This window comes from Chaetodon trifascialis, chromosome 1 (genome assembly GCF_039877785.1).
Source record: "Chaetodon trifascialis isolate fChaTrf1 chromosome 1, fChaTrf1.hap1, whole genome shotgun sequence".
In the NCBI taxonomy this organism is placed as follows: domain Eukaryota; kingdom Metazoa; phylum Chordata; class Actinopteri; order Chaetodontiformes; family Chaetodontidae; genus Chaetodon; species Chaetodon trifascialis.
The window spans coordinates 5,965,318-5,982,145 of NC_092056.1; the positions used below are offsets into that span (position 1 = coordinate 5,965,318).

The 16,828-nt window shown below is 42.3% G+C and overlaps 1 protein-coding gene across 2 annotated transcripts; it reads left to right on the forward strand.

Annotated features, from left to right (window-relative positions):
• The first annotated feature begins 289 nt into the window (after positions 1–289).
• LOC139347454 (paired amphipathic helix protein Sin3a-like) lies at positions 290–16,639 on the forward strand. 2 transcript variants are annotated; one of them, XM_070987123.1, is made up of 21 exons: positions 296–499; positions 3,106–3,322; positions 3,792–3,977; positions 4,150–4,256; positions 4,393–4,729; positions 4,898–5,149; positions 5,245–5,397; positions 6,033–6,188; positions 6,479–6,565; positions 6,675–6,793; positions 6,978–7,203; positions 7,889–8,005; positions 8,112–8,350; positions 8,453–8,636; positions 8,854–9,436; positions 9,607–9,776; positions 10,214–10,387; positions 10,487–10,579; positions 11,193–11,287; positions 13,546–13,753; positions 14,602–16,639. In XM_070987123.1, the coding sequence occupies exons 2-21, from the start codon at positions 3,128–3,130 to the stop codon at positions 14,818–14,820; spliced, it is 3,900 nt and encodes a 1,299-aa protein (XP_070843224.1). In that variant the 5' UTR covers positions 296–499; positions 3,106–3,127; the 3' UTR covers positions 14,821–16,639. The 2 variants fall into 2 exon arrangements, with proteins under 2 accessions (XP_070843309.1, XP_070843224.1); XM_070987208.1 differs by lacking the exons at positions 13,546–13,753; positions 14,602–16,639 and having other exon boundaries at positions 290–499; positions 11,193–12,363.
• Positions 16,640–16,828: the final 189 nt, after the last annotated feature.

Genomic DNA, 16,828 nt, shown 5'->3' on the forward strand with positions numbered 1-16,828 from the left:
TGAGACCTGCTTGCGTTCATATTGCACATATTTTATAAAGTTATCTTCAAGTTGCATTGAAGATGGCAAATCCATATGTGTCCATGTTAGTGTAAACATCCACCCATAGTGTAGTAACCGACGGGCAACATGGAGGCAGTGGTGCAGATAAACTGGCTCCATAGCCTAACCAGACGCCTTTAACCAAAGTTACTGGCTCGCCGCCCTGGCTGTATTTGTTTTCATTCTGGAGAACCGACCAATCACACCTTAGACTGGGAGGAGACTAGCCCGCCTTCGTGTTAGACACGCCTCTATGTTCAAGGAACACCGCTTCATACATACACTGTTGTTAGCGACGTAGCCTTTACGGCCAATTTCATTTTTGACATTTTCATTTGCGACCATATCTTAGAACTTCACTTTTTCGTCACGGCCAGGGGAGCACACGAGTAGCGGTTTACTGGTTGGGCCTCGTTACACTCGTGTGTCAAACTGTTGCTGGTGGCAGTCCTGCGAGGTAAGTTAAAGTAGTGTTAGCTCGTTAGCCGGATACCCTCTTCTGATGGGGGTTGGTTGTTGTGCTAACATAGCATTTAGATAGCTGCCATATAACCTTGCCGAACAGACCAGATAGTGATCTAACACTGATTACTCTTCTGTGATGACTTAACATTTTGGTGTATTTTCGTCTTCCGGCAAAATACCATGTATGATTTCATAGCGGCTATATTAGCTTGTAGCGCCGATAAGTTAGTCAAGCTACTCTAAGTAAGGCTAGCTAGCTAAGAACGGCGACCATGAATTAGCTGACATGCTAATGCTAAGTAGACTGACCTGACAACATGCATTTTTGTAGTTAGTTTGTTCTTGCTTTGCCGAATTTTACAGCCCGTGTCGGGTTTTTAGTGAGACAAGCGTTACTGGCAGATAAGCTGTTTGTGTGACAGCAGAATCTTTTTCTGTAGAACTTCTCGCCTAACTTGAACGTTTAATGCGACGTTAACGTAATGTTGAAGCTAGTGTTAGCTTGTTAGCTAGCGTTCTTCCTGACCTAACCAGCTAGCGTAGCCAGAATAAATTACTGCCAGAGTAAGTTTATTTCAAGTACCCTGGTGTCTCCGTACCCCATATATTAGAAACTAAGCAGTCGACTGTGTTGTCGCGTTGTCAGCTGCGATAAAGCATTGTTGTTTTCTTTTCGACATCTAGCTCCCTAACAGCAAGGGTAACGTCAGTTAGCCAACACGTTCAGCTCATCTGGATTTTTTAGTAAGCAGGGTCCCGTTTACTGAGGACGGTCAGCGATTACACGAGTGACAACCCGACATTCGCTCATTCGTTCTGCCAACTAACTCTGTAGTCCGCAGACAATCAAGGTTAATTTGCTTGCCACATATCTTCGAGCTAGGACGAAAACCAACGCCAGCCATCAGACAAGCGAAAGCGGTCATCTCACCGAAAACGGATGGCGTTAAGCTCGGTGTTTGGCAGAGAGGGGGAGGGGATGAGGCAGGTCTACAGCGAGCGAGCGAGAGAGAGACAGCGCCTACATGCCTGTAAAATGTTGACTGGCTGCTATATGTTAGCTTATGTAGCGCCGGTCAACTAATTTTGACTTCTTTCAATGTCTGTCGTATTCGCTTCGCGTTTCGGCAAAGAATATTTGAAGCGGGATATGCGACAGGCACGATCTCGGCGACTCGAGACTGAACGCTCAGGTACCGCGTTCTCCGAAATTGGTGGTGCGGGGCGGTGAGGCACAACGTCTCCTCTCCGCTGACCAACTGCAGTGACGTTTGCTTAGGGAACGTCAGTAAATTACTTTTCTCTGTGTCACGTACGTGTGTGCAACGTGTTGAGGACCACATAGAGTCTCAACGTCGTTTAGGTGTTCTGCAGTCGTCTGATTGGCTAAAAAAATTGTTTATTGATATATCAACATTTTTTCTGAAAGTGGACCTGTGTGAATAAAGTTTAAATACTTTATGATTTATTTTCATCTAAACATGTTGTGAAACATCAATTTGGAGGGTATATTCAGAAAAAGTAGGAACGTTAAGTAGCACCGTGCCGACGATAGTACTAGTAAATGTATCCATCTAACATTTACTTATCTACCAATATCTCAAATTCGACCTCTCCAAAGTTGTGACTTCCTTGTCTTAGTATGTGGAAATTTCTCCCCCTTCTGGCCGTGAGAGTAATTACACAAATACTGTCTACATGCTTTTGACCACATAAGTTCCATCATACTCCCAGTTACTGTTATCTTTTCCATCGCTATAGTTGCTCCCTTTCAACCAACCAAATACTCCTGTCCTCACCCCTCTGCAACCTACAGTGGTCTACCCTTCAATGTAAATGTCCATTCTGGGCTACTGTAGAACATGGCAGACTAGAAGAGGACCCGCTCCCTATATGCAGATATGAAGGGCTCATTCTAAGGAAATGAGCATACAGCAATTCTTAATTTCAGGTGATTACATACTAATGAAAACATATTTTTTACCAAAAGACCTCCACTAAAGCCTATAGACTGGTCCTTTAAAACGAATTCTATGAATACAGAAAAATGAAAGAAATTGTGGACATCTGATAAATTATATGGGCATTGAACATTAGAATTATTTTATCTATTTAGTTAATGTATTGATAACTCTGGGAACTTTATTGCATTTTCATGACAGTACGAAGAAGCCCTGAGCACCCCGAGTCTATTACTTGAAAGACGGCCCCTAACTTGCTGCCACAGCAATTCCGCTGAGCAATGATAGCATGTCCTTTAATGGACAGCCATGGGACAAGCATTTTGTCTAATCATGTCCTCATAGCCTTTTGTTTTCATGCACTAAGTTCATTTCTGCCTTTTCTGGTTTTTCCATATATATTTTTTTAATAATTGCATGGAATAAAACTGAAAGTTTTATTGGATTTTTTAAAAATTAGATATAAAGTTTAATCTCTTGATGCTGTCCACCTTGCGTTAATGTTTATTTTTGCAAGAATTACAAAGAAATATGAGTGGACTGTACATTGTTGAAGATTGCAATCATATGTTAAAGTTCACAGTTTGATTAAAACCTAGCAGTCTGTTTACTGTCAATCTTTCTTTGTCCACCTTAGCCCCTTTGAGTATGCGTATACAATGAAGAGGCGTGTGGAGGACCAGGAACTAATATTTGCGCCCCAGCAACAGCAGCCACGTCACCCCCCAGTTCAAGGGATTGCAGACAGCTTCCAGCACCGGGCCCTTGCCCCAGCCCCTACTGTGATAGAGACAGCTGCAGACAACATGCAGCCCTCCACTGGCATCCAGTATTCTCTCCCTCAAGGCTACCAGGTATGAATGGTGTCAGTGTATTCAGCTTGAACAACACCCTCCAGTGCAGGAGTTATTATGTTCATTTGGGTCTTAGATTAACTTTCATCAATCACCAAATTCCAGTAAAATGTGCTTTTAGTTTGATATATGGCTAAAGCTAAGAAGCTACCAAGGCTCAAAACCACAAAACTGATGATAGACAAGACCCTATGCTTCCTTTGAGCCTTTTTTTTAAACTTTGTCTTTACAGACCATCTTAAACTTGCTTCTACTGTGAGCTGATTGAATCAAAGAAAAAAACACTAGTGCCATATATTCGATTGGTTACCTGTTAAAGTGGCTCTCCCCTAAAAAGTAGCTGAATCTTGTATTGTGAATGTTTCACAGTGCAGGATTCTGGTTTCAAAAGATTTCTTTATTCACAGAACATGGTCATCTTTCACGTTTATGGATCCTGAAATTCATGTAATTTTGTTTTCCTAAAAAGGTGCCTACAATGCCTCAGAGCACAAGTGGACATGGACATGGACATAATAATACAACACCTCATGTTGGTCCCCATGCACATGGCCTAGCAGTTCAGTCCCAGGGCTCAACAGTCGTCCAGGGTCATGTTCACCCACCCACACCCATGACCTCAACTCAAGGACAGCAGCAGTTTCAGCGACTGAAGGTACACAGACTTTAAGATTATATCTACCAAGGCAAACTAAAAAACCTGCCGAGTGTTGTTTTGTATGTTTTATTTCACGTGGTACAAAATAAGGCCTTCAGCATTAAGTTGATTGGCAGGTTTGCACTTTTTTGGCTTTTCTGCTTTTAAGTCTATTTCTTCTCTGTAATAGGTAGAAGATGCCTTGTCCTATCTGGATCAGGTGAAGCTGCAGTTTGGGAATCAGCCACAAGTTTATAATGATTTTCTTGATATTATGAAAGAGTTCAAGTCACAGAGGTGGGTTCTCATTTCATTTCCATTTTCCTTTACGTCAAGAGAAAATCCATATTGTGTCTGTAGTTCAAGTTTGAACATGTAACATGCAGAAGGATATCTGTGGACCAAAGTACTGTCATTCATTCTGTTACTACAGCATAGACACTCCTGGAGTCATCAACCGTGTATCCCAGCTCTTCAAGGGTCATCCAGACCTCATTATGGGTTTTAACACTTTCTTGCCACCCGGATACAAGATTGAGGTTCAAACCAACGATCTAGTCAACGTGACCACGCCGGGTCAGATCCACTACATCACCCCTCATGGTATTTCGGTTCAGAACATCCCTACAAGTGGAGCATCCAGCCAGTCTGTGACCCACCCCCAGCACCAGAGTCTGCCACAGGCTGGCCTGAACACCGGTACCACCACCACCACCACCACCACCACGCCACCCACCCCCACCCAACCTGCTCCAAACAAAACCAGCAAGGTAGAATACAGGCTGCTATCCAAATGGGTTTTAAATCCATGTTATTTGGTTATGAGGAAAACTTTATTGGTCATGTTTAAGTTAACAAGTTTTTTTTGCACAGCATACTGAATCTTTAGTGAATGAGTGAAATGACATGCTTGTTCTCTTTTCTGTCAATCCCATAAGCCCATTCAGTCTCCAGCCCATACACCTACCAGCCAGCCCAACCCATCCATCCCATCCTACGCCTCACCGCGCTCACCGTCGGTTCAGTCCCACACTCCTGTGAGCAGCTTGCCGTCCGGTGGGCCACCTCTCCAGAACAACCAGCCTGTGGAGTTCAACCATGCTATAAATTATGTCAACAAGATCAAAAACCGCTTCCAGGGTCAGCCAGACATCTACAAAGCCTTCCTGGAAATCCTGCACACGTACCAGGTAAGAAAATGCACGCTGGTTAAAAAGTATTCGGCCACTGTAGCACATATAGAGCTGTTTCATGAATGTGTGTTTTCAATTGATACAACTTCCAGAAGGAACAACGAAATGCTAAAGAAGCTGCAGGCAACTACACCCCAGCACTGACTGAACAGGAGGTCTACACTCAGGTGGCGAGACTCTTCAAGAACCAGGAGGACCTGCTCTCAGAGTTTGGACAGTTCCTGCCTGACGCTAACAGCTCAGTGGTGAGTCTCTGTGAACACACTCCTACAGTGTGGCTCATGTTAGCCTGACTTGATTAAACTAGCATGTTTGGGGCAGAGATGACAAGGTCAAAGAATACTGAGTGGACCTAAAGTTGCTTGAAAATTATTGATGTATTGACATACGCTGAGGAAGTTCACTTGTTACAACAGCAGAATAAGAAGGAGAGGTAGAAAAACAGAACAAGTTCAACAAGTTGAATCTTTTGTATATTTCAATGAAATTAAACCCTGCTTGTTTTATGAGTAGTTTCCCTGGTATTTTTGATGATTGGAGAAAAAAATTTAAGATCCACTGTTTTACCATCTCACTGGAAATTTAAAACTGTCAAGATGAAATCTGGAATTCCTCTCAAGAATTGTCATCATGGTGAATGTTACAGCAAGTGCTCCATTATTATTTAAAATTTTGCTGTTTGTTTCACTCGTGAGGAAAATGTAAGTTAAGTTTTCCGTGTTTTGGGGACTAAAGTAAATAATGACACATTTGAAACAACTGCCCTAACACCAGAGTCTCTTGTTCCTTGCATTCATTAAGTTCTCTCAGTGCCTCTTACATCCTGTTAATTCTTGTGACCTCCCTTTAGTGAGATTGTGATCTGTAATGTTCTTCTCAGTTGCTGGGCAAGACCACACCAGACAGGGCAGATTCTGTACGTAATGATCACGGCGGCACAGTAAAGAGACCCTTACTGAACAACAAACAGAGGCTGAGCCAGAATGGCCTGCCAATCAGGAGATCCACTGGAGTAGGAGCCACACCACCTGTCAAGGTACACCTCACTCCACATGCTTGCTGTGTTCATATATTCAGCAGTTTGTACTCTTTATATCTTTCTGCCATATATTAGATGTCGGAAATGTCAGCATGCTGCAAAGTCTCCAGTTTGTATTAATGAGGCCAGACTAAATATTGGAAACACATCAAAGATGCAGTTCAGCAGCATGTACACCATGCTACATCCCCCAAAATGAATATTAGAATATTTACCATTTTCAAAATATGTTTTTGAGAGTTTGCAAAAATGAGTTATAATTTTGTCATGTCTGTACACTCCTGCAGAAGAAACCCAAAATAATGGGGAAAGACCACGGCATGACTGAAGTCAGCAAACACAGCACCAGCACTGAGACGATGTTCTTTGAGAAGGTCGGGATTGCTAATATTCAGTAACGGGATTGTTTTCGTATATATAATTAAGTCTGTTCATTTTATTTTATTTATTTAATTTTTGTCATCTCTGAAAACTCTTCAACAGGTAAAGAAGGCTCTGCGGAGCTCTGAGGCGTATGACAACTTCCTGCGGTGTCTTCACATTTTCAACCAGGAAGTCATCTCGCGTGCCGAGCTGGTGCAGTTAGTCATCCCATTTCTTGGGTGAGTTGAAACATACACACAAATGGTATTGATTTTATATCAGTTTCAACATCTATGTACATCACATTTAATATTTGTGTGTGTGTCAACTCCCAATGTCAGTGTTACACAATGTCGGTGAACCACGGGGCTGCAGCCTCACTATTAATTCTTTATTTCACACACATTGTGGCATGATTGACAGGAAATTCCCAGAGCTTTTTACATGGTTTAAAAACTTTCTGGGCTACCGAGAGTCCAGTCACGGGGAGTCGAGCCACGCGGAGAGCTTACCCAAGGAGCGTGCAACAGAGGGCATCGCGATGGAGATTGACTATGCCTCCTGCAAGAGGCTGGGGTCCAGCTACAGAGCACTGCCGAAGAGCTACCAGCAGCCCAAGTGCACAGGAAGGACGCCGCTGTGCAGAGAGGTGAGTCACTGAAGGAAGTCTGCTTATTAAGGGTTCTTCTCTCATGAAAACCTATTTATTCTCTCCCACAGGGCCAATCAGATATGATGGTATCAATGAATTTCAATTCAATTCAATTCAATTCAATTCAATTTTATTTGTATAGCGCCAAATCACAACAGAAGTTGTCTCAGGACACTTTCCATATAGAGCTGGTACAGACCAAGCTCTATATGGAAAGAGCATCAGGAGTACGACATGGGGTTGTGCTCATTTGGTGCTTGTAAATTGACATTCACCTGACCCAAAATCAATAATAATGAACATATTTGACAATTAAACAAAGTGGGGTTCCAGCGGAAGATTATTTTTTATTTTGGATTAAGTTTTTGGCCCCTTGATGGTCTGATGATTAATAGTCTTCTAACTAGATTATGTTACAAACGCTGTTCATTATGTAGAATTGCTGCATTTATATTTTATATAAGTGTACCTCATATTCAGAATGGCATATAAAGCATTTTCAGGTTTTGTTGATTGCTATCAGCCGGGCTTGATTGTCAAGCACCTACACACTTTGATTTTCTTATTTATTTTCCTTTTCATTTTGTGGTGCTCATGCCTGCTGTGAACTTGACAGCATTGCAGATGACATGAATGCTTTGCTGAATCAGAAACTTGAATCGAGCTGAATGTCCTGTTGCAGGTTCTGAATGACACGTGGGTGTCCTTCCCTTCGTGGTCTGAGGATTCAACATTTGTGAGCTCCAAGAAGACTCAGTATGAGGAGCACATTTACAGATGTGAGGATGAGCGTTTTGAGGTGAGTTAGATATTCACTAGAAACCTTGCTGCTGACACCAGCAGCTACAATTAGACATAGTTAAACTCACTTTTCCATAATTTCACTGTGATTGTTTCCCTTTTAGCTGGATGTCGTGTTAGAAGCCAACCTTGCCACGATACGAGCCCTGGAGACCGTGCAGCGGAGGCTTTCTCGCATGTCTGCCGACGAGCAGCTGCGCTTCAAGCTCGACAACACCATGGGTGGCTCCTCGGAGGTCATTCATCGCAAAGCTATCCAGAGGATATATGGAGAAAAGGCCCACGACATCATTGATGGACTCAAGAGGAACCCAGCTGTGTCCGTCCCCATAGTGCTGAAAAGGTTCATAGTCTCATTTTAGTTTCTTATTTTCTCTGCTCAGGTCTTAACAGTTCATTTAGGTACACTTAGGGTTGTGCTTCACCTTTTTTGTGTCTCTTTCAGATTAAAAATGAAGGATGAAGAGTGGAGAGAAGCTCAGAGAGGCTTCAACAAAATCTGGCGCGAGCAGAATGAAAAGTATTACCTGAAGTCACTTGACCATCAAGGCATCAACTTCAAGCAGAATGACACCAAAGTGCTGCGCTCAAAGACCTTACTCAATGAAATCGAGATGTTATATGATGACGTAAGGAAACATTGTGGCTCACTGTGATTGGTGGTGGGAGGTGGTGCTTTTCATACAGTAATTGCTTACTAAACACAGTTACATTGATGTTTTGAAGCTGTAAATGGAACTTTAATCCCCAGCTCATGCCACCTAGATTAATTTGCTCTCACACAGAATGCCAATGAGAGGAATTCCTCAGAATCCAGCCTAATCTCCTCCTGTCTGTGTCCTGCAGCGCCAGGAGCGAGCATCAGAGGAAACTGCCACACCGCCACCGAGCGGGCCGCACCTGACACTGACTTATGACGACAGCCAAATCCTGGAGGACGCTGCCGCCCTCATCATCCACCACGTCAAAAGGCAGGTGGGCATCCAGAAAGAAGACAAGTACAAGATCAAACAGATCATCCACCACTTCATCCCTGACCTGCTGTTTGCGCGGCGAGGTGAGCTCTCTGATGTGGAAGAGGAGGACGAGGAGGACGAGGAAGACATGGAGATGGACCAAGGCGACTCCAAGAAGCACAATGGCCTGCCGGGCAGCAGCCCATCAAAGTCCAAGCTCCTCTTCAGCAACACAGCAGCTCAGAAGCTGCGAGGCGCAGACGACGCCTATAGCCTGTTCTTTGTGAACAACTACTGGTACATCTTCCTCCGTCTCCACCACATCCTCTGCTCTCGTCTGCTGAGAATCTACGGGCAGGCTGAGAAGCAGATCGAAGAGGATGCCCGAGAGCGAGAGTGGGAAAGAGAGGTGTTGGGGCTCAAGAGGGATAAAAATGAAAACCCAGCAATCCAACTGAAGATGAAGGAGCCAAGTAAGTGAGAAAACAAGACCCGAGGGTTGAGTTTTACTAATGTTGACGTTTTGCTATAATTCACTAAAATCCTCACCAGCACTGAATTTGATTCTGCTAAGCATATCATGTTCATGTTGTGTAATTCCTCATCATACAACTCAACACATGCACTTATTTTCTGCCTGCAGTGGATGTTGATGTAGAGGACTATTACTCGGTGTTTCTGGAAATGGTGCGTAATCTTCTGGATGGAAACATGGAGCCGGCTCAGTACGAGGACTCTCTGAGGGAAATGTTTACTATCCATGCCTACATTGCCTTCACCATGGACAAACTCATCCAGAGCATTGTCCGGCAGGTCAGCACATTCAAGATCACTTGATTGCAATTTGTTGTTTATTTATGCTGCAAGAAAAAAACTGTAGAGCTCTTAACTTCTGCGCTGTATGCAGTTCAGTTCAAGTGTGAACTCAGTTTAGCTGTGTGTTTTTTCATGCTGATCTTAAGTTGGACAGAATGCATAAAAGGGATTTTAACTGTCATGTCACACAATTCATTGCAAGCATGCGGGCCTGTTTTGCATGCCAAGAAATAAGGCCTGAATTTTTTACAAGGCAGTCTGGCTCCAAAACAAGCAAACATAAAATCTATTGCTCATCTTTAAATTCTGAGATAAATGAAATGAATCTGTAACCCTTCAGTCATTGACTGTGCTGCTGTCACTTGTGGCTCTGCACTGCACTGTTACATTTGTGTGGACACAGCTGTTGCATACTAAACCTGTTGCTTTCACAGCTCCAGCACCTCGTCACCGATGATGTCTGTGCACGTGTAACGGACATGTACCTGAGCGAATGTGCCAATAAAGCTACGGGGGGCACACTGTCCACGCAGACATCCAGGGCCACAGCAGAGGGGGCCTACCAGCGCAAAGCAGAGCAGCTCATGTCAGATGAGAACTGCTTCAAGGTACGAAAACCTCGGACAGTAACGATAATATTATACATCTGTCTAAACTAAACACTTTGTTTATTGGCAGCTTCCTCTGATTGCTTTTCTTTCATCTAGTTGCTGTTTGCAAAGAGCCAAGGATCTGTCAGTCTGGCTATGGAGCTGCTGGACACAGAAGAGGAGAACTCTGATGAGCCAGCAGACGCAGAGGTAAGACTCAATGTTCAAGTTTAGTTCCAAAACTCAAGTTATCGGTTTATTGGGTGCATCTGCACAGCTACAACCTGTGTCATCCAGTACAGCAGCTCTGCAATAAAGCCAGAGTTAATGGCGGTTTTCAGCTGTTACATATTATGTTGTAATGGATTTCTAGTATTTTATTCTCCCAAAATTGACTTGAAAATTGTTCACCAGCTGTTCTGATAGTCAAAAATGTAAGTCTTTTTATGAAGTAAAATTGGCAAATCAGCTGCAATATTCACTGGTTTCAGCCTCAGAAATGTGACAAAGTGCTGCTTTACTGTGTTTTGATTATAAATGTATTATCTTTGTGGTAGTTTTCTGTCATTCTATTGACAAAAATATTGATTGTTTTGTCTATAAAAACGATAATAAAAAGAATATTTTAGTGCAACCTTATTGGCTGTGGACAAAATATAAGAAAAAAAAAAACTTATACTTATGATAGCTGTGTTTTCAGGACACCCTATTGAAACAGTATGAAAGGCCATAACCACCAGTCTGGTTCAGTAGAGACTCCAGCAGTATGTCTGTATGCTATTGATCTGCAATACACGTTTTTTTCCTCCTCCGTCCTCCACAGAGGTGGTCGGACTACGTGGGCAGATACCTGAACTCAGATTCTGCATCCCCAGAGCTGCGTGAGCATCTTGCCCAGAAGCCGCTGTTCCTCCCCAGGTGAGGCCCCAGCCATGTCTCCCTCTTGTCTGCACATTTTAAGCTTCTGTCCCGAGGCTCTAGTCAGCCGAGCAGCCACCCCACTGTTGACAAGCCAAACCAGCTGCCAAATACAACTCCTTTTCAGAGATAGAAACAGTGGCACAAGCCTGACGTGAGAAGCTGTCTCTAATCGCAAAAGCTTGGGGCATCAGAGCTCTGCCTTTTTAGTGACGGACAAACGGGGAGGGTGTGAGAAGGTGAATTTAGGTGGAGTAACTCCACAGTTATAGTGAAGTGCTCGCAGTGCCTGAATGCCCTCCTGTCTGTTGAGATTGTCATCGGCCGTGAACGTGACTTTTTCAGTTTCTGACCTCTGCCTCATGTGGAAGATTGCACTTTACGTGGCCACTTTTTTTAAAGAAATGGGATTTATTTATTCAGTGATTCAGTTCCTTTTTAATGGGAATTTTATTTATTGACAGTAAGGTTTTTTAAAATGGTTTTGGCTTGATCGTGGGTTTTGAATTTCCTCCTTAGCAGACAACGATAAGGAATCAGTAGGTTTGACTATTCACATTGTATAGAATTGAAATGATTTTCTTTGTGTAACTGAAGAACGAAAGTCATTGAATGCACAAACTGAAAGCAAAACAAATGGGTTCCACCTTTTTCATTTTAATTTCATTTTTCCAATATGTCTTTGACCAGAATTTGAGAGACTGAAGCTCTTGTGTTGGACCTGAGTGACTTTGTTAAAAGAGGACAGTGAAGTCCTGCCTTCCTTTTCTACCGTATCATGCCCTTTGTTTGTGATTGTATTCAGATCAAGGGTCCTGTATGTGACTTAATCACTGTTTGCAAATGTAAATGTTCAAATGTCCATTTGTTTAAGTCTGTTATACTTAGTGTTATGTTTGTAATGATTTTCAGTGGAAACAGTGCACTCCCGTTGCAACTTTTTGTTGTGGTTGAGGTTTTTCCACTGGTTTGACAGAGATTAGTGTTCAAGTTTTTAAAATCTCTGGTCTCGCACATTATCTGCAACACTTGTACAGAGAAGTAGGGTTTGTAAATAAAATGATTGTCTAAATTGTATGTTCATGTTGGTGTATTTCTTTCCTTACACCTGAGAGCTGTGCATGGAGGTGTGGTTGTGTTCGCTCGATCTTAAAGCTCCCGTTGAGTGTTGCACATAAAGCCTGTCTTTCATTGCTTTTTTTTGTTTCTATGAGATGGCTGTCCATGACCATAACATTTCAGAAGGATTTTAAAAACTCAAAAAACCTTGCTCTTAGCTTTCCCTTATTTAACCCATCGCATAAATCTGACTGATTTATCACTGGGCTCACCCACATCTTGTGCTTCTCTTTCTTTTCCCATCAAATCTATGAGAGATCAGCAGCACAAGAGGTCAAAAAGACTTCACAAATATCTTCAATGGCAGTAAAAAGTCTAGCAGTTTCTTTTCCAGTTGTGTTGGGTCTTCATCTCATGATCATAACACTGTACGCTGTTGGTGAAAGTTTGTGCACGTCAGAGGATTCTCAGCTCATATCTTTTGATTGGTAGCCGATCAGGCAGCAATTTTCTAGTGTTTGTTTTCAACAGTTTTTACTTGAAATTGGCCTCACTGTCATGTCTTTTAAGTGGAGCCCTAAATGCAAAAATATGCTTCATGGTTTCAGTCCCCGCTCACCTGTACCCTCAGTGGTAAGTACACATTTAAAACTTTCATTCAGGTGGGGTGAATGATTGCATTTATATTACCTGCACAAAAATCAGGATCAATATCCAATGAGAAGCATTTGTTTGCCGAGGATATTTAGAATTGAACTGAGTGGCTGTGCAACGGAAGTGCACTGTACAGAAAGATTACGACTGCTGCCTCTGCTGCTCTTATAGATCCACATTTCCCACGAATGATATGACTCCATATCTAATTCTATTACTCGGTGAGTTGCAATGCATGGGTTTAAAAATAATTGTTTAAAGGGACAGTCCTCTCAAATTTGACTATACTGTTCTCAGATTTGCTTAATGTCGTGTATCGTGCCTGAACACACCCCCTAGGCTTTCCAATCACACAGTGCATACTGCCAAACACAAAATTGTGCCATATGTAACATGATCAAGTCAAAAGTCTTAGCCGATTTTAGAAATTTGTGCGAACTTTCCCTGTAAACGTGACGCACCCCTTTGATGTGTTGAGTAATCAGAAGAATTCCTCCGGCATCGGTCAGTGTTATTCATGGTTGTCAATCTGTTTTGGCCTTCAGGAATTTGAGACGGATACGGAAATGCCAGAGAGGATGGGAACAGCTGCAGCAGGAGAGAATGACCAAGGTCCCGTTGGACAAGTCGCAGGACGGCAGCAGTGAGCTAAAGATGGAGTGCATGTTCAAGCTCAACTCCTACAAGATGGTCTATGTGTGCAAGTCAGAGGACTATATGTACAGGCACACGGCACTCAGACGGGCTCATCAGGTAAGCGCAGAAACACTTACAGATTTTGTCTGCACATAATTCATTATACGTGGCTGCACGGGTGCACTGGATGACGAGGAATGTGTCTGTCAGTTTGTATCAATGGCAGTGCGACGAACCGGCTCTGTTCACGCCCATCACCTTAGCATTGCATGTAGCATTAAGAATATTGCTATTTGATTGAGTTGAAACAGGACATCTTCGTAGGTAGGAATATTTCACTCACTCACAGATTATATTATGTTAATTATGACGAGCAGAATATGTAATCTGTGGTCCTGCTTTGCAGTGCGAGAAAATATCTCTTACTAAGATGAAAGAATTGCACAATGCAGCCAATGTGTTACAGGCACATTCAGAAAACCACCTGTTTGTACACAGAAGACAAAAATGTTTGTGTTTTTTATGCATTAGTTTCACTCTGCTGAGACCAATTAGCAATACATCACGAACATCGTTATCGCAAAAACCTTTATCATACTTCAAAGTATTGGTTTGTTTGCTGTAATCTAAAAGCTGATACTAAAACTTTGTTTGGCTTTTTTTAGCTTAAATTGATTGAAAGAGCCGTTCAGCATTCAGCCTGTGGTGATGCAATGCCCCCTAGTGAATGTGGATGGTTTGAGGGAACATCTGTAGCCAGGATGTCCTTTAAAGAACGGACATTGCATTCAAAAGACACTTCATTTATAAGCAGAGAGGTTGTTGTTGTTGTTGTTGTTGTTGTTGTTGTTGTTGTTGTTGTTAGGGTTAGGACTCTCCTCAGACTTTTTTCTGTGCCTCTTCTTGTACTCTGACCTGGCGTCCCTGTAGCTGAGCTGTGTTGTTCTGGTTGTCGTCTCTTTCAGTCCCACCAGCGGGTCAACACTCGCCTGCACAGACGCTTTCAGGCCTGGCTGGACACCTGGGCCAAAGAGCACGTGACCAGCGACATGGCTGCCGACAACCGCAAGTGGCTGATGGGAGACGAGCGAGAAGGCCTGTTGTCCTGCACCACCACCTGCAGCCCCGAGGTCCTCCACTATCTCAACATTAACAAGTACCGGGTGAAGTACAGAACTCTGTAGTGTCTCTTATCGAAAGATAAACTGTGGCCGTTTTCACGCAGCAAACTGCCAGAGATGACTTCATACACACATACAGCAGCTCTCCAAACTGCTCTTACTGGATCCACTTGCCAAAATCTTTTGGGGTTGTCAGTCTGTAAATTTTCCACTTTTTGTCAGTGTGTCAGAGCTGATTCAGGAACTTTGTCCTAACTTTCAAGCTTTTACTGCGAATTCTGCAGCATGTGTGAACTAGAAGTTTTATCATTATCTGAGAGAAAACACACCTGTCTCAAATCCCATTATTATATTAAATACAGATTTTAAACATGCAGTTAGTATACAAAGAAAAAACACTCCTTGGAGCAATTCACAGTTTAAACAAACAAAAAATAAACGTAGTTCAGCAGTTTAGAACGAAAACTCAGCAACTTAACAATAGATTGAAGTGTTTTACAGGAAGCGAAAACAAACAAGCTCAGTTTTTCTCTTCACTTCTGTTAAGATGTGTGTTCTTGGACTTCCAGCTGTAAACTTGTATAGCCTGTGAATGTTTTCCTTATAAGGCACAGTTGCTGGGCAGATGCTCGGCCTCAGTACAATGCCAGCAGTGTGTATCGAGTAATTTATGACCGCCCAAACACTTTGTGTAAATATGTTTATATCTAGATTTTTTTTTTTTTTAAACCAGAAGTTATTGATGTGTAGCGCACATTAATACACACATAGTGTCGATCTTTAGCTAGAGGTTGCCGAGAAATTTATAAAGAAAATGCAAAATTGTTATTGTTTTTTACCAAAGGATGTTCATTTGAGATCTTTTTCCTTTGTGGTCTGTTGAATGTGTTGTCCTTAAACTCTCTGTTCAGCAGAAAAATGACCTGTTTTGTACGTGTTTCAACCCCTTCCTGCGCATTTCTACCTTCTGTTGTTGGATTCATCGTCTCTCGTGGTTTTAAGATGATTGAATGTAGCTGAGCATCAGTTTCTCCTCTTTCAAATACAGTATTTGTCCGTTTTTCAAAGTCTTAACAGTACCAACTTCTTCTTGTATTTAAACTTTACCAAATGGTTGGAATCTTTCAGACGGGTTCAGTGGTCTCACAATGCATCGCTTAAGAAAACGACATGAGGTGTGTTTATTTTTAATGCTCAGTGTTGACGGCAAACACTGCCTGATAAATAGTAGGTCTATATGTGAATGTCAGCTGTGTGACTTGTGTACAGTTTAAGGATTAAGAAAACGAGCTAGCAATAATTCCTTCAGTCGCAGTTTATCAAAGCTGTCAGTTTGTATTTCTCGCTGAAATACAAATGTGAATGTTGTATTCCCTTAAAGGAGGGACGTAAGATGAGGATTTTCATTGCCTTTCCCCCCTCTGCAGTGTGTTCAATAAAACTGGGACTGGCGCTGTTGATAGTGTATGAAAGGTTAGGTCACGCTAAAGGTTGTGAAGTGTGTTTCACAGTGGAAATCATCAAACAGTCTTTGAACTTTCAGAAAACAGTCAGATCTTTGTAGTTTTTCACGTATGCATCAAAACATGAGCAGCGTGGCAGATTAAAGGAGCTGCCTGACATCCATAAACCTTTTCCTCACGTCCATTCAAGGTGACGGTCAGTAACCTAACCAGCTACAGACAATCTTGGAACAGTTTAGTACTCGGGTTTTTATTTTTATATTTACCGTGTTTAATGTGGCACGCCACAGGAAGTCCCGCAGAGCTGGTTGTACATAACATGGTTTGTACCTCGTTCAATGTGTCTCTTCTCTTGACTTTTACGATGTTGTACATGATTGTTAGTATGATGTTTGACATTAAACTATCCTTTAAATAGACAGAGGCTCGTTGGAACACTTCTTTCTCTATTTCTGCTGTTGTTTGACCAGTTTTCGGTTTTGACTGTAAGCGGAAGCGTAGATTGAACAGTATAACAGAAAGAAGTAATGCTTTTGAGCTTTTAATTGCCAATGCTAGAAAAATTATATACAAGAAGAACAAAAACAGTAATATCCAAGATCAGGACA

What these genes read in the sequence shown, in the direction of transcription:
- LOC139347454 (XM_070987123.1), top strand. Translation starts at nt 3,128, where the DNA reads ATGAAGAGGCGTGTGGAGGACCAGGAACTAATATTTGCGCCCCAGCAA. An exon ending in GTGAGGATGAGCGTTTTGAG is followed by an intron (nt 8,006 to 8,111) that starts GTGAGTTAGATA and finishes TTTCCCTTTTAG; the next exon opens with CTGGATGTCGTGTTAGAAGC. An exon ending in TCGAGATGTTATATGATGAC is followed by an intron (nt 8,637 to 8,853) that starts GTAAGGAAACAT and finishes TGTGTCCTGCAG; the next exon opens with CGCCAGGAGCGAGCATCAGA.